We start from the raw sequence: 22585 nt of genomic DNA, 5'->3' as shown, positions 1-22585 counted from the left end.
GGGGTGGGAAGTGTAGATTTTTCTTGTTCTGTATGCCTTGTAATTTTGCCCCACCTAGGAATCTTGTGTAGGACAGTAAAAACAGAGGTAAACAGATTTCCTGGAAATGGCCATGTCATTCCTTCTGTTAAGCCTTGTGGGGGGGGCGGGGGGGATGTCATTAATACAGACAGGAATTGGACTAGGTTTAAGTTTGGTTGTTGCTGTGGTTACCCAGAGTTCAACAGTCTTCAAACATTACTAGTGATTCCTTAAAATGTGAGCCTGTTTTCCCAAGGGTTTATCTCAATGTCTGGGTCACCTTCAGGTTTAAGTGTTCCCTGTCGATTATGCCTCAGAGAACATCCGATATACTAAAACATTTTCATTAATTCATTTATTCACCCAATATTTAATAAGTGCTGACCACTTCCTGTGTGCCTGTCACTGTACTAAATACCAAAATCTGCAATTCCCTTAATACTCCACAACCCTCTGCCACTATTCTGTGTATCTGTACTTTCTCTCTTTGCCCTCAGTAGCCTTCCAACTTTTGTGTGCCTAGCCAACTTTAATGTCCTGTTCTTCCTTTAATATGGTCACTATCTCCAAGTGATCCCTGTCCCCAAGTCTTCCATTCACCTTGGAGTTCACCATCCTCCTCTATTACCTGTGTACCTTAGATGTTTCCACATTTTAATATCCTGTATTCCCTTGTAAACTCTAAGTGTCTGTGGGGTGCCTGAGTGCCTCAGTCGGTTAAGCGGCTGCCTTCGGCTCAGGTCATGAGCCCAGAGTCCTGGGATCAAGCCCCAAGTCAGGCTCCCTGCTCAGCAGGACAGCCTGTTTCTTCCTCTCCCTCTGCCTACTTGTGCTCTCTGTCAAAAAATAAATAAAATCTTTAAAAAGAAAACCTAAATTAAACTGGGGTGCCTGGGTGGCTCAGTCATTAAGCATCTGCTTTTGGCTCAGGTCATAGTCCCAGGGTCTTGAGATCGAGCCCCGCATCAGGCTCCCTGCTTGGCAGGAGGCCTACTTCTCCCTCTCCCACTCCCCCTGCTTGTGTTCCCTCTCTGTGTTTCTCCTGTCAAATAAATAAATAAAATCTTAAACAAAACAAAAACTCTGTAAGCAAGGCAGTGTCTTATTAGTGTGCGTGTGTGTGTGCGTGTGTGTGTATATGGTTTGTGACCAATGATTAAAAAACAATCTCTATGGTAGATTGGCAGAGGAATTAAACAAAGGGAAGGTTATGGAAGGGGAAGGAGAATAGACATGCCTCTCCATGAGCCTTTCCTGTGTTATTTGCTCACCTATTTGCTCCAAGTGTCAGAAATATTTTATGCTGATTTTACAGAACTACTATGACAAGTGTAAATGAAAACTAGCTGTTCTGTTAACCTGTATGCATGCTTACCCTTCACAAATCTGGATGTTATTTTCCCAGTTGTGGTCACAGTTAGAGTGACCTAAAGCCATGTGGTCATGCATTTCAGTTACTGTAACAGAATATGGGTGTTTTTAAAAAATGGCTTTTGCAGAAGAGTGCAACTGTATATAGCCCAGTAACAAACAAGAGCTCTGATTTTATTTCTCACATACTTCGCATAAGCTGGAAACAGAGACTAAAACTTATTATATATGGTGATTAGTGGACAGGAAAATAGCCTGGTACATAAATTCAGGGTATTTCCCCCTGTATTAGCCAGCCTGGGCTGCCATAACAAAAATACCACAGACTAGGTGACTTAAATGAAAGAAACTTACTTTTCAGTTTTGGAGGCTAAAAGTCCGAGATCAGGGTGTCACATGGTTGGATGGTAGTGAAGGCTAGCTTCCTGGCTTATAGACAGCCATCTTCTTGCAGTATCTTCACCAAGTAGAAAGAGCAAGCTCTCTGGCATCCTTTCTTTTTTTCAGACACTAATCCTATCATGATGCACCCTTACAACCTCATCTATCCCTAAGTAGCTCCCGAAGGTCCCATTTCAAAATACCATCACGTTAGAGGTTAGGGGTCCGAAATATGAATTTTTAGAGGACATATACAAGAAATGGCATCTCATTTTCCACCAATCACTTACTGCACGCCAGGGTTCTTACATGAAAATACCAATATTTATTTATATAAATAAAGACAAATTTATTTTCAATAAAACAGTAGCAAATAATTTCTCCCTGCTTTTAAGTTCTCATTTCTCTGGTTTCTTTTTTCCCATTAGCCTGTCTCAGGCTTGTTAGATTTTTCACACGATGAGTATCATATATCTTCATATGGAGACAATATGGTAATGACTCAACTGATTTACACAATTATGAGTGCTCTCTTTATCTACTTGAAGACTCACTCTTCTCTTTTCTCACCCACAATTTTCTGCCGGCTGGAAGTAGCACCCTGGTTTGCCCAGGAAATCTCTTATTTGTGATGGTTCCAGTCCTAAGAGACAAACTCAAACTCATTCTTCATGTGACTTTAAATCAGGCTCAAAAGCCCCATCCAGAAATACGGACTTTGCAGTTCTACTTTGTCGTATGTGACTGATGAAATAGCTTTAAATTACACTGGAAATAAAATATCACTAATTCTTATCAAATGAGTAGTATTCATTAAAAATGACTGATCCGATCATCCAAGCTTGCTATTTTGAAATTAAGACCTATGATAAGGTCATTGCCTCAGTTGATTACAAATCACCTGGTCAAAGTCACCGATGACTTTTGCTCTTTGGCTTTCAAAGTGGGACACATCATCAAATGGTCCCATTTTTACAAAATTTATGTTATAAACAAATGCATTTTCCTATGCCTTGGTCTCTGCTACTTTGAAAGCCTCACTCTATGCTTTCACATATTTAAAACAAACTTAGGCTTTTTCTTCAGAATGTGTATTCTGATGTCGAATCAGGGATGAACTCCGACTATATGCCTTCCCACATTTACTACATTCATACGGTTTCTCTGAAGAATGACTTCTCTGATGCCGAATAAGATCTGAGCCACTGCTAAATGCCTTCCCACATTCATTACATTCATAGGGTTTCTCTCCAGTATGACTTCTTTCATGTAGAATAAGGGATGTGCGTTGACTAAAGGCCTTCCCACATGTTTTGCACGTATATGGTTTTTCTCCAGTGTGAATTCTTTCATGTTGGGCAAGGTGTGCACTCTGACTGAAGGCCTTCCCACACTGATCACATTCATAGGGTCTATCTTCAGTATGAATTCTCTTATGTCGAGTAAGAGATATTCGGTGACTGAAGGCTTTTCCACATTCTTCACACTGATAGGGTTTTTCTCCAGTATGAATTCTCTGATGTTCAATAAGAAATGACTGACGGCCAAAAACTTTACTACATTTATTGCATCTGAAAGGTTTCTCTTCAGAATGAATGTTCTGATGTATTTTAAGGTTGGCAGTTCCAGAAAACATCTTTCCACATTCCTTACATTCAAACAGTTTCTTTTTCCTTGTATGAACTTTCTGATGTTGAATAAGGGATGAATGCCGATTACAGACCTTCTCACATTTACTGCATCTGTACAGTTTCTCTCCATTATGAATTCTTAGATGTAGAATAAGGGTTGAAAGCCGCCTGAAGACCTTCTCACATTTATCACATTTATAGGTTTTCTTTGACGTGTGAATTCTCTGATGAAGCATAATGGATGAAATCCTATTAAAGGATTTTCCACATGCTCTACATTTATAAGGATTCTCTAAATGGTGACTTTTCTGCTGTGGACTCCGACTTAATGCCTTCTCACTTTCATGGGTTTTCTCTCCAGTATGATTTCTTTTATGTATAACAAGGGCTGATTTCTTATTGAAGCCTCTCCCACATTTACTACATTTATGAATTTTCTTTCCACTGTGAAATTTCTTATGAAGTAATAGGGATGACATTCGAATGAAGTCTTTCCCACACTTTCCACACTGGTGGATGTTCTCAACAAAATTAATTTTCTGGCCCACATTGGGAGGTGGGCACTGACTCAAGGCCCTCCCATAGTCAAAAGTTTCCTTTCCATCATGAACTTTCCCATGTAGAATAAGAGATGTTCTTTGAATGAAGCTTTCTCCACATTTATCACATTTATAGCTTTTCCTTCCACTGTGAATTTTCTGATGAAGAATGAGGGATGAGATCTGTCTGAAAGCTTTTCTACAATTACTGCATTCATAAGGCTTCTCTCCAGTATGAGATTTCTGATGAAGTTTAAGAGATAAGCTTTGACCAAAGGTTTTCCCACAGTCATTACATTTTAAAGATTTCTTCCCTGAGTGCACCTTCCTGGGTTTTATTAGAACTGAACTCTTCTTGCAGCCTCTCTTTCCTGTGGGAACTTTCTGTGATGCAGAAATTGGTTTCTGATAGATGCTTTGCCCAGATTTGTTGCACAGATTTGGAGGTAACTTCCTGGTCTCAGATTTAGACCCTGAGTCTGAAAGATAGCAAGAAATTCAATATTTGTTTTCCTATGCTGGAAAAATGAAGCTTCTGTGCAGTCATTATCAATGATGATAATAATAATACTTATCAAACATAATAACAACGATGACAACTAAGACAGTAACTTTTTAGTCTCTTATTGTAATTTTAACATAAGGGCTTTATAGAAATATTTAATAATTAGAATTCAGGAAATCCTGCAATTTGAAATGAATAAAATGAAAGTTTTATTTGTAGGATAAATTCATACCATATGCTACATTAAACTCCATAGATTCTTCATTGGATAAATGTACTTTTATTATATGAAATGTCTAAAATGACAGAAGATAACTACAGACAGAAAATAAATTAGTAGTTGCCTGGGGCTGGAGGTGGAAATAGGAATTAACTGTAAATGGACATGAAGACTTTTATTAGGGTGACAAAAATATCCTAAAACTAGATTATGGTGATGGCTACACAACTTGTTAAATTTGTCAAAAACCACTGAATTATACACTTAAAATGGGTGAATTTTACAATTTTACAATGTGTAAATTAGGTCTCAATAAAGTAAATTTTTTTGTGAAGTTGTACATTTTTAAAATGTATTCTTAAAATCAAATCTTTAAAAAACAACAACTGGACTTCTGGTGTCCAGTTCCTCATGTAAGAGGCTTAGAAAGCACAACTTCACCCTAACAAGTAAGAAGCTAAGTACAAACCACTGCCTCCAACTCCGGTTGCTTCCTGTCCCTCCTAGGGGGCAGCGGGGATGGGGATGGACTGAGAAACTTGTGATGTTCACACTCCAGAGGCAAAGGCACCCTAAAAGACTGAGGCCTAATCCTAGGACCATAAAATGTGTCCCATCCCAACACACCTCACCCACCTCATCACTAACTGTTTACAACAGTTCTTTCTACCTGGTACATCCCCTCTGGCCATTAAGAAAAAATTACAAGGCATACCAAAAGGCAAAACACACAATTTGAAGAGAGAGAGCAAGCATCAGAACCAGACTCAGATATGGCAGGGATGCTAGAATTATCAGACCAGAAATTTAAAACTGATTAATGTTAAGGGCTCTAAGAGATAAAGTATACAGCATATTAGAAGAGATGGGCAATGTAAGCAAAGAGATGGAAACACTAAGAATCAAAACAAAATAATAGAGATCAAAAACACTGTAACAAAAATGAAGAATGCCTTGGATGGGCTTATTAGTAGATTTAGCATAGCTGAAGAAAGATTCTGTGAGCTAACTTATCAACAGAATCCTTAAAAACCAGAAAGCAAATAAAGACTGGGAAACAAAACAAAACAAAACAAAATAATAAACCCTAGACTATCCAAAGACTGTGGGACAACTACAGAAGAAGTAACAAATGTGTTATGAGAATGCGAGGATAAAAAAAAGAGAAATGAGAGAAGAAACATTTGAAGCAATAATGAGTATTTCCCAAATTAATGTCAGACAACAAATTGTGATTCAAGATGCTCAGAGAACACCAAGCAGGAAAAACGTTAAGAAACCAATACCTAGGCATGTCTTTTTCAAATTGCAGAAAATTAAAGATAAAGAAAAATTCTTGAAAGACAGCATAGGGGAAAAAAGACCTCATACAGAGGAACAATGAATTGCATCCAAATTATTAGAGACCATGCAAGCAAGAGGAGTGGAGTGAAATATTTAAAATGGTGACAGAAAGAAACCACCAACCTAGAATTCTGTACTCTGTAAAAATATCCTTCAAAAGTGAGAGAAAAAAAGACTTTCAGACAAATAAATATTGAGGGAATCTGTGACCAGCAGTCCTGCAAGAATGTTAAAAGAGGTCTGTTAGAAGAAAAATAATAACAAGTCAGAAACTTGGATCTACACAGAGAAGGGAAAAGCAATGAAGAAAGAATAAGTGAAGACAAAAAATCCCTTAATTGACCTAAACAATAATAGTTTGTTTAAAATAACAGAAACAATGTATTCAATTGTGTATGCTTCTGTATTTATCCTATGTATACATGCAAATACATACATATTTGCTTATATACACATACTTGCTTACATATATATAAATGAAGTGAATGACAGCAATGATACAGGTGATAGGAGGAAGGAATTACCATTATTTTATTATTATAAGGTACTCACACTATCCATAAAGTGGTACAGTGTTATCTGAAAGTGGACCTGGATTAGCTGTAAATGTGTAAATTCTAGGGCAACCACTTAAAAAAAAAAAAAAAGATATATATATAGATACCTATACCTATATCTATATATCTGATATGCTAAGGAAGGACAGAAAATGGAATCATAGAAATGCTCATTTAAAACCACAATAGGTCTGCATGGAGCACTGGGTGTTGTACGCAAACAATGAATCATGGAACACTACATCAAAAACTAATGATGTAATGTATGGTGATTAACATAATAAAATAAATAAATAAAAAATAAATAAAACCACAATAGGAAGGGGCGCCTGGGTGGCTCAGTCAGTTAAGCATCTGCCTTTGGCTCAGGTCATGATCCCAGGGTCCTGGGACCAAGCCCCTCATCGGGCTCCCTGCCAGTACGGAGTCTGCTTATCCCTCTCCCTCTCCCCCACTCTCTCTCAAATAAATAAATAAAACTTTTTAAAAATTAAATTAAATTAAAAAATAAAACCACAACAGGCAGAAAAAGAGTGGAAGACAAAAACAGGAAGAATAAAGACAACAAATGTAAGTATTATATATACAGTAGATATCAATCCAACTATATCAATAATCACTTTGAATGTCAACAGTCTAAACCAATTAAGAGAGATTGAATTTAATCTAATTCAGAGTGAATTAAAAAACACAGCCCAACTGTGTGCTGCTTATTAAGAAACTCACTTTAGATATAAAGACACAGATTTAAAGTAAATGAATGGAGAAAAACATACCGTGCTAACACAAATCAAAAGAAAGCAGGAGTAGCTATATTAATTTTGGACAGAGCTGACTTAAAAGCACTGAAAGTTATCATGGATAAAGGGGGGCATTATATAATGATAAAGGAATCAATTCTTCAGAAGACATAACAATTCTTAGTGGGCATATGCCGAACAACAAAGCATCAAATTACAAGAGATGAAAACTGATAAAACCACAAGGAGAAATATATGAGTCCACTATCATAGTTAAGACACTTCAACATCCCTCATAAATGAAAAGATCCAGAAAGCAGAAAAATCAGTTAGTGGAACTCAACCATACCTTCAATTCAACTGGATATAACTGACATCTATAGACTACTTCATTCAACAGTAGCAGAAGTCACATTATTCTCAAACTCACATAGAACATTCATCAAGATGGACCACATTCTGGACCTTAAAACATAGCTTAACAAATAAAAGAAATGACACAATGCTCTCAGACCACAGTGAAATTAAACTAGAAATCAGTAACAGAAATATCACTGGAAAATCCCTAACTACTTGGAGATTAAATAATACATTTCTAAATAACACATGAAATCACAAAAGAAATTTTTAAATATTTTGAACTAAATGAAAATAAAACACAACTTTGGGGCACCTGGGTGGCTCAGTCAGTTGGTCACTACTGACTATTTCTTTTGATACGCAGATGTTGCTACAAAGCAACAGCAATTAAGACAGTGTGGTAGTGGAAAAAAGATAAAGACCAATAGAACAGAATAGAAAGCCAAGAAATAAACTCTCGCATATCTAGTCAAATGATTTTCAACAAGGGAGCCAAGATGACTCAATGAGGAAAGGACAGTCTCTTCCACAATCAGTGTTGGGAAAACTGGCTATCTACATGCAAAAGAATGATCCTGGACCCTTACCTTACACCTTACACAAAAATTAACTCAAACTGATTAAAGACCTAAATGTAAGATCTAAAATTATTGAACTCTTAGAAGAAAACATTGGGTGGAGAGGTTCAGGATATTAGATTTGGCACTAATTTCTCAGATATGACACCAAAAAGCACAGGCAACAACAACAAAAGACAAATGGGACTACATCTGCATGTCAAAAAAAAAAAATAGTGTGAAAAGGCAACCTATGGAGTAAGAGAAAATGATTACAAATCGTCTATCAGATAAGGGACTAATATACAGAATATATAAAGAACTATAGGGGGGGGGCCTGGGTGGCTCAGTCGTTAAGCGTCTGCCTTCCACTCAGGTCATGATCCCAGGGTCCTGGGATCGAGCCCCGCATCGGGCTCCCTGCTCAGCCAGGAGCCTGCTTCTCCCTCCCCCACTCCCCCTGCTTGTGTTCCCTCTCTCGCTGTGTCTCTCTCTGTCAAATAAATAAAATCTTTAAAAAAAAAAAGAAAGAAAACAGTATGGAGATTCCCCAGATAATAAAAAATAGATCTATCATATGATCCAGCAATCCCACCTCTGGGTACATATCCCAAAATTTGAAATCAGGACCTTAAATACATATCTGTACTCCTATGTTCGTTGCAGCATTATTCACAGTAGCCAAGAAGCAGAACAACCCAAATATCCACTAATAAATGGATAAAGAAAATGTGATATATAAAATGAAATATTATGCAGCCTTAAAAAAAAAAAAAGAAGATCCTGTCACATGCTACAACATGGATAAAGCTCAAGGAAATTTTGCTCAGCAAAAAAACGGACAAATACTGTATGACTTGATTCATACAAAGTATCCATGGTAATCAAAATCAGACAAATACAAAGAAAGGTGGCTACCAAGGGCTAGGTGGAAGGGTGGAGGGAGAATTAGTATTTCGTAAATATAGTTTCAAAAGTTATTACAAGATGGAAAAGTTCTGGATATCTGTTGCACAACAACGTGAATATACTTAACGCTACACTTTAAAACGGTTAAGATGACAAAAACTAATGATGTAATGTATGATTAACATAATAAAAAATAATAATAAAAATAAAACAGTTAAGATGATAAATTCAATGTTATGATTTTTTTTTACAATTAAAAAAACTCAGGGGTGCCTGTCAGTTAAGAGTCTGACTCTTGAGCTCAGGGTCATTAAGTTCAAGCCCCATGCTAGGTTCCATGCTAGGTGTGGACCCTACTTAACAAACAAAACAACAACAACAACAACAACAAAAAACCACTCATAGAACTGTTAAGTAAAAATAACCTAACCAAAGAGAAATCTATCAGAAAAGGGAACAAGTTCTTAGAAAGTAGTCAAAATGAACAGTTGTGGAAAATATTTTTTTTTCAAAGAATGAAGAAAACCATGCAAGGTTGAACATTACCATTAGCAATGCTATCATGAGAGAAGGTGGAATATGCTAAGGCAGGGAATGTGATAGGTGGGGATAAAGGCATTAAGAGCTGAGCTTCTGAGACCAGAATTTGGGGTTCAAACCCAGCTCTGCTGCCACTTCCTAGCTGGGTTACCTTAGGCAAGTCACTGAACTTCCTTGATCTTTGGTTTCCTCATAAATAAAACAGGAATAATAATAGTTCCTACCTTATAGGACTGGGAGGAACCTGTACTTAGAAGCATGTCTGGTACCTAGGAAGGGTTTATTAAATGTTGGTTATTCTTCTGGGGGCTCACACTAGAGACGAGATTTTCTTTACAGGCCTGGGGCCTTTAAGGTATGGAAACTGGCAGTCTGCAAACATCTTCAAGAGGTTGCCCTCTCAAGATGGAAGGTGCTCTTACAAACAACAGCAACAAGTAAGCCTTGATTTTCTGTCACTCACCCATGCCCCGGCGTTTCCTCACTGGCTCCACTATCCAAGGTGCTTTCCCTTTCTCCAATAAGGTGATCACATTTGGCCTCCGAAAGGAAAGTCCTGCATTCAGGAAAAACATCAGCACTGAGCATGACATGGGTGCCACAGATGTCAGAGCCAAGCCCCGTGTCAACGGGATGGGGATTTATGAGCACAAAGGGAGCACAGAGGACATGAAGGGCAGCTGGAGGAGGACAGCCAAGTTCAGTTATAGCAAGCAGAACTGCTCATTTCTAACTCTACAAAGCCAATTATTCTCTTGAAAAATCAAACCAGAAACTCCTGAGGCTGGCCATTAAGCTGCTGCCTTTCAGCTCCAATCCCACCCTTCTCTGATCTGTTTTGTGTGCAGGGGCTGGGGCTCTGCAAACTATACTTCTTCACCAGAAGCTCCCTGTCAGCATCCACCAACAGGGGCTCTGCTGGTTTTAATTCTGCTTCTTTTTTTCCCTACACTCTCAGAATTAGCCTCATCCTGACCCTTCATGAGTAGAAACAGACTAGTCAGCACACCTCTCTCTTCCTTCAGAAGTCTGAGTCCCTTCCTCTAAGTCCTAAAAACCCCCAAACTCTCCCCTTTGTATCCCTAACCCAAGGATGGTGCCTGCATCCTGTGGTTACCAACTCTGTATTATTTTGTCCACTATTTACCCATTAATCATACTTGTTAAATAGATTCCTCATATTAAATTCTCTCAAAACAACCAGGTATCCTCAAAAGGTTACATATATAGTTACTGTGTGATAGCAATTCCACTCCTAAGTATATACTTAGGAAAAATGAAAAAATAAAAATATACGTCCACAAACTCATACGTTAATATTCACAATTGCCACAGAGTGAAAAACTGCCCAAACGCCCATCAACTGATGAATGGATTAACAAAATGTGGAATACTATTGACCATGAAAAGGGGGTACTGATACACGCTACAATGTAGATGAACCTCAAAAACATTAAGTTAAGGAAGCCACAAAGGACCACATACTTATGATTCTATGAAAGGCCAAGAACAGGCAAATTCATAGAGACAGAAACCAGATTAGTGTTTACCTAATCTGGAGGAATTAGTGGGCAAGGGGAATGAAAACTGATTGTTAATGGATATGGGGTTTCTTTTGGGGTAATGAAAATGTTCTAAAACAGACGGGTGATGGATGTACAACTCTGTGCATACATTAAAAACCACTGAATTATATACTTTGTATGTAGAGCATGTGAATTATACAGCAATAAAGCTGTTAAAAAAACCCAAACGGGCAGTGGCTTCTGTTTTACTAACTAGACTAATTTATGTCCCACAATGGGTTGGTTGTGGATTATGGGGTGGAGAGAGCCTTACCGAGAGAGACCAGGTTCTGGTAGTTCTCCAACATGACATCTTCATACAGATCCTTTTGAATGGGGCTCAGCCATTCCCACTCCTCCTGGGAAAAGTAGATGGCCAAATCCCCAAATGTCACTGGCACCTGAAACAGAAAATCACATGTCCTTTCACCACAGGCTTATGCTTCCACATGGCTGGAAACAAGGAATTTGTCCCAAACATGGGAGATCCACGGTGCCAGGAATCTATTCAGGAAACACTTGAGGTTCTGAGGCCAAGAGTAGCAAGTGCATTAAATAAAATAAATACAACACAATACAATACGACATAGCTATTATTAAAAACTATGTGCCATAAAAAGCAGTATCAACTTGAATTTACTGGGCACTGACAAAGGCAGAGCATTTTTCTAAGCACCCTATAGGTACCGACCCATGTTAGCCAGTGACTGGGGCACTGCTGAGAGAATCACAGCAATGCTACATATCAGGAAATGGAAGCCCAGAAACAGGAGGGTGACTTATGGAAGGAAGGGCCCAAACGAGTGAACGGGGGAGTTGGGAGTTCAATCTGGGCAGTCTGGCTTCTGATTCATGCCCCTAACTACATACTCTCTAAAGAGCACAGGACTCAACTACACAGGGCCAAAAGTTCTTTGTAGATTTAACCAAGGTTACTGATCACTTGATCTTAAATAGGGAGATGATCCTCGATTATCTAGGCAGATGATGTAATCACAGGAGCCTGTAACAGTAGGGAAATTTTCTCCAGCTGGAAGAGGAGAGTGGAAAGGGAAGTTGGAGAGATCTGAAGCCTGATCTGACCTGCTATTGCTGGCTTGAAGATGGAAGGCGGCCACATGGAAAGCAGAAGAAACTGAATATGCTAATAAACAATGAGTTTTGAAGAGCCTCAGATGTGACCACACAGCCAGCCAACACCTTTTTTCAGCCTTGCGAGACCAAGAGCAGAGGATCCAGCCAAGCTGCATTGTGCCTGATCTCTGACCCACAAACTGTGCACCATAAACGTGGTGTTTTGAGCAGCTCAATTTGTGGAACTTTGTTAGAGCAGCAACAGGGAACACATAACTTAGAGGGCAAAAGTGTTTGTTAGAGAAATTGCATCCAAGATGTTTATTTTAGAAAATCACTTCATCATCTAAAGTGGTGAAGCATGGTTTTTAACAGAAGGTTGACTCACTGGCCTGGTTCCAACGAACCCAATCTGAATACAAGGTTATGTGGAATCTCTTAAAATTAGAGAGATTTCCTCCTTGTAAATATGGGCTATACAAGTAAAAACAAAGGGACATTAACAGATTAACTCTAGAGCACAACCTCGAATCCTCCTCTGCCTCAGGAGATCCTGCCTAGGCACTCATGTCTACCTTGAGAAATCATGGTGGCTCTCCTCTTCCGTCTCCGGAGCAGCCTAGGCAAACAACCTGGAGATGCTAAACAAATAGGTGAATGGCCATATGCACACTGAGAAAAAAGGAGAGGAGGGTGGTGAGTGGTTACATGGGTTGCTGGAGCTCTTCTCATGCTCCTACCCTCCGTGGTGATGGAGGAAACAGAGACCAGATTTTGGATGGGATTCTGTCAGGCAGGAAGTTTCCATGGAAGGAAAGCAAATGACCCATGTCTTACAAGATGGAACTTCCCTGCAAGAACAATCACTATTTACCTTGGACTTGGACTTCCCTCGTGCGGCAGGCATCCTTTCCTCCCCCTTGAGGCTCCACATCTGGAGAAGGGCAGAGTGCAGAGAAGGTGGGGCTGTGGGAGAAGAGAAGTCATGAGGATGACAGGGCCTTTTGGGTGGTCCCAGAGTCTCTAGGATAAGAACCCCCGGATCCCTCACCCTGGTCACACATGCACGTGCATGCACACATATACACAGGTGCATAGACACACATGGAGGGAGGTCAGAATATCTTCTGCAGCATTCCTGCCCCTTCTCAGGGTTGGGAAGGGGCACAGCCAATGCTATCTGTTCCCAAGATCACAGAAGGCTCCAGATGAGGAGGCAAATGAGACATGAAGACAGCTATCCATCCATTTGACAAGCATTTGTTAAGTGTCTAGTATGTGCCAGGCATCGTCCTAGGTGCTGGGGAAAGAGCAGAGTTAGAGAAGAAGTACCAGCTCCCCTGTACCTTACATTCCACCATGGATGGTAAGTTCATATAGAACACAGTGTCAGCTGAGATCATTGCTATAAAAATAAAACACAACCCAACAATACCAGAGCAGGGGGTGGAGTGATGGGGTGGTTGAGGGAGGCCTCCAGAGGATGCAACATTGAGTCAAGGTTTGAATGTAGTGCAGGTGTGAGGCACTTGAACGCCTGGAAAAGAGCATTGTGAGGTACAGTAAGTGCAAAGGCCCTGGAGCAGGTGTGTACTTGGTATGTGGAGGGAAGTAAATGGTGTGAAACAGAATGAGTGAGGTGGGGAGTGGTGGTCTGTGAGATGGCTGAGTTCAGGAGGGGCCACATCATGAAAGGGGTTGTGAGCAGTTTGGAACTGATCCTAAATGTCATAAGACATCATTGAGGGAGCACGAGTTTGAGGAGTGGCATATCTGACTTAACATTTAACAAAATTTGTTGGGTGGCTATGTGGTGAATAAACTGTGTATGTTGGTGAGAGGTGGTGGGGATGCAAGAGCTGAAGAGGCAATTCATTAGGCAGGGTATGTGTCAATCCAGCAGGGAAATTCAGTGGCATGGATTAGGCCCATCACTGAGTCACTATGCACCTATGCTGTTCTACATGCATACCATTAGCAACTGGTGACAACTGAGTTCTGGAAATAAGGCTAGTGCAACTGAGTGTTTAACGTTATTTAGTTTCAATTAATTAATCACTAAAGTATTAATAATATTAAAATTAACGAATTAGAATTTAATCTGAAATTAAAAACTGATCCTTGATTTAGTTACTGTAAAACTTTGAAGAATGTTTGAAACAACTGGGTGTGAGAATCTACTTTTCCAAAGGTAAGTTTTATGAAATTTAAATACAGATCAAGAGGCGCCTGGCCAGTTAAGCATCTGCCTTTGGCTCAGGCCTTGATCCCAGGGTCCTGGGATCAAGTCCCGTATCAGACTCCCTGCTCAGCGGGGAGTCTGCTTCTCCCTCTCCTTCTGCCTCTCCCCCTGCTTGTGCTCTGTCAATAAATAAATAAAATCTTTAAAAATAAACAAACACATACACACATACAGATCAAACAATAAAAATTACTGCTCTGGAAAACTGTATGGAGGTTCCTCAAGAAGTTGAAAATAGAGCTACCCTATGACCCAGGAATTGCACTACTGGGTATTGACCCCAAAGATACAGATGTAGTGAAAAGAAGGGCCACTCTGTTTTATCAGAGTGGCCACAGGACTTGGGGAGATTTGCAGCACAGCACGTTAAGGTTGAGGAGTTGTGGCTCAGTAACTAAGTGGCCTGGACTTCCATTCTGTGTGCTGAGCAAGGCTTCCCTCATGCAGAAAGTGGAGACAAAGGGACCTACCCAGAGTCTTAAGATGCCTGAATTCTCTCTGCATTAGACTCCAGGACAGGGTTATGCTGGGTGATTTGTAGCACCTGCCAATTTCCATGGTGTAAACACTCCCATGAGGGCCCCACTGTAAGCTACCAAACTCATGTCACTGAGCACAGAGCACAGAACTGGGGAAAGGTGTACACAACAGGTTTGTGATCTAGTGTGAGCCAGCCCCAGCACTCCACTGCCAGAGAGTCTCTGAGAACAAAGCTGTATTCTTTGCCCCGGAGTTCTCCTACTTTTAACTACTATCTCCAAACTGTAGAGGTAATGCCTGGTTCTGTGGTCCAGGACAGAACCCAAAGCAGCTTTGTCATTATAGAAAACTTCTGCTGGTTGGTTCTGTTTCATTTTGAAGCATCCACATGACTTTGGTATCCTACATCATAATAAATCTGAGCTTGTATTAATATAAATCTAATTAATAAAAACCTAAATTTTAAACTATTTACCAGATAAATACATCCCTTGGTTTTTCCCTTCCAATTCCTCAAGTAGAACAGATTATTGCAGGAAGTGGTATCATGTCCATCCTGCGGTTTCTCATAGCTGTTTGTACTCAGCCATGTACCCCAAATTAGAAAAGTACAATTCTTGCCCACAAAACAATTTTCTCTGAGGAACTCAGCACTGCTGGGGAGGAAAGAACAGCAGTTTGATATTAAATAATTCTGGATTCAAAATTTGCCTCTTCCAATTATTGGGGTAAAGAAAACCTACCTCACCCTTAGCTGTTATGAAGTTGACATGAGCTATCTTTATAGGAGCTATCTTCAGCAACAGGCACACAGTAATTTCTCATCTGCCTTATCCCTTTTATTCACTATACACCAAGCATCCAAAAGACCAAGGAAGCCTGAGACCCATTCAGAAGGCTGTGGGTAGAATTCTCATACAGTGCAGACAGGAGAGAAATTAGCACCACCTCAGTGGAGGGTAATTCGGCAAATCTTTGAAAATTGAAGGTACATATCCCCTCTAACACAGTAAACCTCATTTCTGGTATTTGTCTTTAGAAGTCCTTGCATATGGATAAAATGACACACAAGGGTATTCACTGTGGCAAGGCTTGTAGGAAGAGGCAGTATGGTTCTACAGTGAAGGGCATGAGCATGGAGGCTGTCTGGGTTCAACCTCTAACTCTGCTACCCTCCTCTGGGTGAACTCTCATGTCCTCTCTAGGCCTCAGCTTCCTCAATTGGCAAATGGGGCAAGTAACAATGATTCCACAGGGCTGTTTGGAAGATTAAATGAATGAAAACATGTAACACATTTGGAGCAGTGCCAGTACTTACCAAATGTAAGTCATCAAGAGATTAGAGATAACCAAAATGCCCATCAATAGGAAAATGGCTAAGTGAGTGTTATGTACACATAATGGGACACCATGTAGATCTTAAAAGGAACAAAATAGCACTACATCAGTGCTTCTTCAACGGGGGCAATTTTGCACCCAGGGGATACCTGCAATGTGTGGGGACATCTGTGGTTGTCACAACAGGGTGTGTGTTCCTGGCATCTAGTGGGCAGAGGCCAGGATGCTGTTCAACACCCTACATTACACAAGATGGCACCCCCCAAAGGAAGGAACAATCTGGTCCAAACATCAACTGTGCCGAGGTTGAGAAACCTACTCTACAGGTATTGCATGAAATGATCTCCATGATGTGGTGTAATGATAGAGGAAAAGGTACAGAAAAACTTAGAAAAAAGAAAACATAGAAAACCAACATCTGAGTTTGAAAAGGCAGACAAGTTCTGGAAATATAATCAAGAAGTCATTAACAGTGACTGTCTCTGAAGAAGGGAACTAGATCACTTGGCATGGGAAAGGAAACTCGAAACTCACTTTTCCCTATCTATACTTTGCATTTGTGTTTCACGCATAACTACCTCTTCAAAACAACACAAATAAAATAGCATGAATCTCACACTATCTCAGGGGAGAGCTGTACACCTGGCCTGTCTTCTGAATCTCAAACATAGTGTGAGAAAAGGGCTCTGCCATTTAAATTTAACACAAAGCTAATTCTTCACCCTAAAGTGAGGATGGCAAAAACCTGGATGGAAACAAGTTTCAAAGAGTTCCTGGGCAGTGGCCATGCCTCCCTCAGGGGCAGACAACTAGGGTCCCTCCTCTCAGCCCCAACATCTCCAAGATCCTAGAGGACTGTGCTGAGCACTGAGTTGGGGCAGGTCCAACAGTACTGGACAACCAGCCATTTAATGCATAATCTCACTGCTTCCTTTCAAAGTCTGCTTTTGCTGTACCATCTGTCAAATATTTGAAGATCACCTCTACTCTGAACCTGCCAGTCCCAGAGGCCAGACATATTGAAGACACTTTCCTTAAAGACCCAAGTCCAACTGTAACAGAAAACAAGGGCTTTGCACATGAATGTGAGCCCTGACATTTCTCTGCTTTACATGGGAACAAATTTCCTCAGTTATAGGACGGGGCTAGGAATGTCCCTATTGCAGGAAAGCACAGCTGTGAGGACTGCATTAGAAAAAATACTGAAAGCACTGGTCACTCATAATCCTCCCCTCCCTCTACCAAATCAATTTACCTCATTCCTCAAGCAAGCTCAGAGCTACAGCTCTCAACCTTGTTTGTACATTAGAATGTCTTGGGAGCTTTTTAATAAATACCAGTGGCTGTGCCTGATGGCAGATCAATTGAATCAGAATCTCTGGGGACTGGCTTTGCATTTTTTTTTAATTTTTTTATTGTTATGTTAATCACCATACATTACATCATTAGCTTTTGATGTAGTGTTCCATGATTCATTGTTTGTGCATAACACCCAGTGCTCCACGCAGAATGTGCCCTCTTTAATACCCATCACCAGGCTAGCCCATCCCCCCACCCCCCTCCCCTCTAGAACCCTCAGTTTGTTTTTCAGAGTCCATCGTCTCTCATGGTTCGTCCCCCCCTCCAACTTACTCCCCTTCATTCTTCCCCTCCTGCTATCTTCTTCTTTTTTTCTTAACATATATTGCATTATTTGTTTCAGAGGTACAGATCTGATTCAACAGTCTTGCACAATTCACAGCGTTCACCATAGCACATACCCTACCCAATGTCTATCACCCAGCCAACCCATCCCTCCCACCCCCCACCACTCCAGCAACACTGTTTCCTGAGATTAAGAATTCCTCATATCAGTGAGATCATATGATACATGTCTTTCTCTGATTGACTTATTTCACTCAGCATAACACCCTCCAGTTCCATCCACATCGTTGCAAATGGCAAAATCTCATTCCTTTTGATGGCTGCATAATAACCCATTGTGTATATACACCACATCTTCTTTATCCATTCATCTGTTGATGGACATCTTGGCTCTTTCCACAGTTTGGCTATTGTGGACATTGCTGCTATAAACATTGGGGTGCACGTACCCCTTCAGATCCCTACATTTGTATCTTTGTGGTAAATACCCAGTAATGCAATTGCTGGATCGTATGGTAGCTCTATTTTCAACTGTTTGAGGAACCTCCATACTGTTTTCCAGAGTGGCTGCACCAGCTTGCATTCCCACCAACAGTGTAGGAGAGTTCCCCTTTCTCCACATCCCTGCCAACATCTGTCTTTTCCTGACTTGTTAATTTTAGCCATTCTGACTGGTGTGAGGTGGTATCTCATTGAGGTTTTGATTTGGATTTCCCTGATGCCGAGCGATGTTGAGCACTTTTTCATGTGTCTGTTGGCCATTTGGATGTCTTCTTTGGAAAAATGTCTGCTCATGTCTTCTGCCCATTTCTTGATTGGATTATTTGTTCTTTGGGTGTTGTTGAGTGGCTTGGCATTTTTTAAAGTAGGCTCCGCACCCAGTGTGGAACCCAACATGGGGCTTGAACTCACGACTCCACGATCAACACCTGAGTTGAAATCAAGAGATGGAGGCTGAACTGAGTCACCCAGGCGCCCCTGGGCATTTTTTAAAAAAGATTTCCAAGATGATCGAGTGCCTGGGTGGCTCAGTTGGTTAAGCGTCTGCCTTCAGCTCAGGTCATGATCCCAAGGTCCTGGGATAGAGCCCCACATCGGGCTCTCTGCTCAGCGGGGAGTCTGCTTCTCCCTCTGCCCTACCCTCCCCCACTCGTGCACAATGAGTACACACGCTCTCTCTTAAATAAAATCTTTAAAAAAAATAAATAAAAGCTTTCGAAGGTGATGCTAATAGGGAGCCATAGTTTATTCTTTATTATTTTTTTAAGATTGTATTTATTTATTTGACAGAGACACAGTGAGAGAGAGAACACAAGCAGGGGGAGTGGGAGAGGGAGGAGGCTTCCCGCTGAGCAGGGAACCTGATGTGGGGCTCAATCCCAGGACCCTGGGACCATGACCTGAGGCGAAGGCAGACGCTTAACGACTGAGCCACCCAGGAGCCCCAGTTTATTTTATTTTTTAAAGATTTTATTTATTTATACGAGAGACAGCACAAGAGATCATGACATGAGCCAAAGGCAGACGTTTAACTGACTGAGCCACCCAGGCGCCCCAGGACGCCATAGTTTAGAACCATTATGCCAGTCTCTATGAGCCTCAGGGGGCAGTGTGGAAGATCTGACACCCCCACAACCGCCACCCCCCACCACCCCACTGAAACCCAGACCTTAGTACTTAAGAAAAAAGTCTGTGATAAGCTCAAAGCCAAACTCGGATTCCCTTCCGAAAGGATAACCATCAAGTCACTGCTGGTGGCCATTATTACTGGCTTTGGAGTTGAATGAGATGGGAAGCCTGGGTGTTGATCCTGTGCTTAACCCATAATCTCCTCACCCTGCTTTATTTCTCCAAACACTTATGACCAGTCAATATAAACTGAACTGTCTTCTTACAAAATGCAAACTCCAGAGGAGTAGTAATCTCTGTCTTGTCAGTTAACTAGCACCTTGCCTGACCCAGGGCAGGCCACTACACGAATGAGTGAAGCCTCTTAGAGCCTACCCAGACCACAGACCCCAGAGAGTTTCTCATCTAAAGAACATCATCCCTTTATCACTTCTCTCCTCCAGCCCCCTCACTCTCCTCCCTATCCTCACACCTTGGTAAAGTCCATGGTGTGCCCTCATCATGGCTCTATACACCAGTGATTCTCAACTGGGGTGATTTTGCCCTTCAGGAGACACCTGGCAATGTGTGGAAACATTTCTGCTTTCACAGTTGGGGCCGGCGGGGGATGTGCTGCTGCCATCTGGGGTACAGAGACCACTTCCTACAATAGGTAGGGCAGCCCCTCCCCCCACCACCATATACACACCCCTAAACAAAAAATGATCTGGCCCAAAGTATCCACAATGCAAAGAATGAGAAACCCTGGTCTAGACACAGAAACACCTCCAGATCCCTGTGTTACGGGGGGATGCTCCCCCGCGGGCCCTGCTACTTCCCAACCCAGGTTATTCACCTCACAGGCTCCCTAGGGACATCTCCGTCCTGAAGACCCCGTACTCCTGGTCTCCCCTCCTACACCCCACTACCGCCCTCCCAGGATCCCGACCAGAACATTCTGAACCTCAGCTCCAGCCTAGACTTAGGTTTATTTCATATGCTGACCTGAAACCTTTACTCTGGGCTCAACTTCTGCTTTTCTTCCTGTGAATTCTGCTCTCTAGGTGGCTGGCTGCGAGATCCTCGGGGTCGTTATTTAACAATCAAGCACTCACTCCCACGTCGCTTCCTGGTGTCACGTACCGTTCTACTTCATACTCGCCACAAGCCTAGGATCAGTGCTACTATCATCCCCACTGGGGGAGTGAAACGAGGGGCTGGGGACGTCAGAAACCTCTCTCAAGTCGCACGACTCGTGAGAACCTGGAGTCCCAAAGTCTGTGCTCCGCGACGCTGGTTAGAAAGGAGAGGAGCCGCCGTCCGCAGCCACAGGTCCCAAGGGCCACAGTGGGCCCTACTCTCCCTCCAAACACACACGAAGGAGCACCGCGCTCCACCGTCGGACCCTCATCTCAGTTCTGAGACGGAAGCCCCCGCAGCATTCACCACCACGCCCCCACGTCCGCCCCGGCACCGGACAGGCGACCCAGCACGACAACCCACGGCACCGGCCGCTCTGCGCTGGGTGTCTCGTGCGCGTCACCCGCTCACTTCTCCCGCCCTCACCGAGGGGCCCGCCGCCCGCCCTCCCCCCTCCCCCCTCCCCCAGGGGCCCGCCGCCCGCCCTCCTCCCCTCCTCCCCCCCCCACCGAGGCGGGCAGCCCGCGCAGCCGCTCAGAACCTTCCGCCGGGGGAGAGACGCCAGCGCAGCGGGAGCAGACACGCTCGCTCGGGCGCAGTCACCCAGGGCAAGCCCACAGCCGTTCCACACGGTGAGCACCGGCCCCACCGGTCCGAGGCACACACACGAACGCGCTCCACCAACGAAGCCTCAGCGCCGCCTGCACACTTCCGCTGCCTGGGCCCACAAGCGCCCGCTCCCCTCTCCCAAACGCCCCGCGCCGCCCAGGGGCACTACACGGCCCTGGAACACGCGCCCGTCCCACACACACCGCCGCCGCCTCATCCCACAGCACGCGACGCCAGCATGCGTCCCGAACAGTCCCAGGCCTCCGGGCGCGCAGCCCGAGCTCCGCCTCAGGACCCCCACCGTCCCGGGCCCAGACCCCACCCCACGTCACGACCTCGCACCGCCTCGACCCCGCGCAGCCCCACGGCCGCGCACCGCCGCGCGACCCCACCGTCTCACAGACAAGCACTCCCATTCACTTCAGTCCTCGGGGGTCGCGTCCAGGCGGCGCCCACTCTAACAGCTGCGCAGCAGCCCGCGCCCCCCGCGCCTGCGCACTCTCCTCCTTGACCCCAGGCGCACCCGCCGGCCCCGCCCCCTCACACGAGCAACACGTAGACCGGCCGCCGCCCCACCCCCGGGGCGTCCCCTAGAGCGCCCGGCCCCGCCCCTAAACAAAGCCACGCGGCGCGCACGCGCTCACTCATCTCTCCGGGGACCTCCCCACAGGAAGGGCCGGAGCCCCACCCCCCGCCCGCCCACGCAAGACACATACGAAGGCGCTCTCACGCAGTCAGAGCCGTCCTGGGGGCGCCGCCGCACGCGCCCCGCCAGGCCCCGCCCCTGCACCACCCCACTCCTCACGCAGGGCCGCGCGCACGCACCGACTCCACCGCGCGGTCCGCGGGCGCTCTCCTCCTGTTACGTCACGTAGATGCCCTGAGGCGCTGTCCTTCCGCGATCCACTGAACCAAACCCAGCCGCTGCAGTCGGCTGCCCTCACTGCGTGCACAGCCGCAGATTCCCGCCCGGGAGCGCGCCAGGGCTCAGCGGGACTGGGAGCCGGGCTCACCCGCGGATGCTGCCGCGCGCACTCACGCGTGCGCACTGCGAGCTCAGTCTGCGACCCCTGGGAGCCTTCGGGGTGCCGTGCGGTGCGGCCCTGGAAGGCCAGGCCCCAAACTGAAGGGTGCGACTGAAGGACCCCGGCTTGCGCTGGCAAAGATCCGTCAGGCCCGTCGAAGTGACCCGCGAGAGGGACGGAGCAGG

General features: G+C 43.6%; 1 protein-coding gene across 13 annotated transcripts; it reads right to left on the bottom strand.

The window, feature by feature from the left end:
* Positions 1-1291: 1291 nt before the first annotated feature.
* On the bottom strand, positions 1292-22522 carry ZNF667 (zinc finger protein 667). Of its 13 annotated transcripts, none has more exons than XM_027617489.2 (7): positions 21768-21876; positions 20632-20795; positions 13366-13614; positions 13189-13280; positions 11515-11641; positions 10139-10231; positions 1293-4422 (listed from the first exon to the last, which is right to left on the bottom strand). In XM_027617489.2, exons 3-7 carry the CDS (start codon positions 13418-13420, stop codon positions 2843-2845), a joined length of 1947 nt encoding a protein of 648 aa, XP_027473290.1. In that variant the 5' UTR covers positions 13421-13614; positions 20632-20795; positions 21768-21876; the 3' UTR covers positions 1293-2842. The 13 variants fall into 13 exon arrangements, with proteins under 13 accessions (XP_027473295.1, XP_027473290.1, XP_027473291.1 ...); XM_027617490.2 differs by having other exon boundaries at positions 21776-21856; XM_027617492.2 differs by lacking the exon at positions 20632-20795 and having other exon boundaries at positions 21768-21855.
* Positions 22523-22585: the final 63 nt, after the last annotated feature.

Source organism: Zalophus californianus, chromosome 17 (assembly GCF_009762305.2).
Source record: "Zalophus californianus isolate mZalCal1 chromosome 17, mZalCal1.pri.v2, whole genome shotgun sequence".
Lineage (NCBI taxonomy): Eukaryota > Metazoa > Chordata > Mammalia > Carnivora > Otariidae > Zalophus > Zalophus californianus.
This window is presented reverse-complemented; position numbering and strand designations above follow the sequence as displayed.

What these genes read in the sequence shown, in the direction of transcription:
- ZNF667 (XM_027617489.2), bottom strand. Translation starts at nt 13,420, where the DNA reads ATGTGTGTCTATGCACCTGTGTATATGTGTGCATGCACGTGCATGTGT. An exon ending in CACGTGCATGTGTGACCAGG is followed by an intron (nt 13,281 to 13,365) that starts GTGAGGGATCCG and finishes CTTCTCCCACAG; the next exon opens with CCCCACCTTCTCTGCACTCT. An exon ending in GAGGAAACGCCGGGGCATGG is followed by an intron (nt 4,423 to 10,138) that starts GTGAGTGACAGA and finishes GCTATCTTTCAG; the next exon opens with ACTCAGGGTCTAAATCTGAG.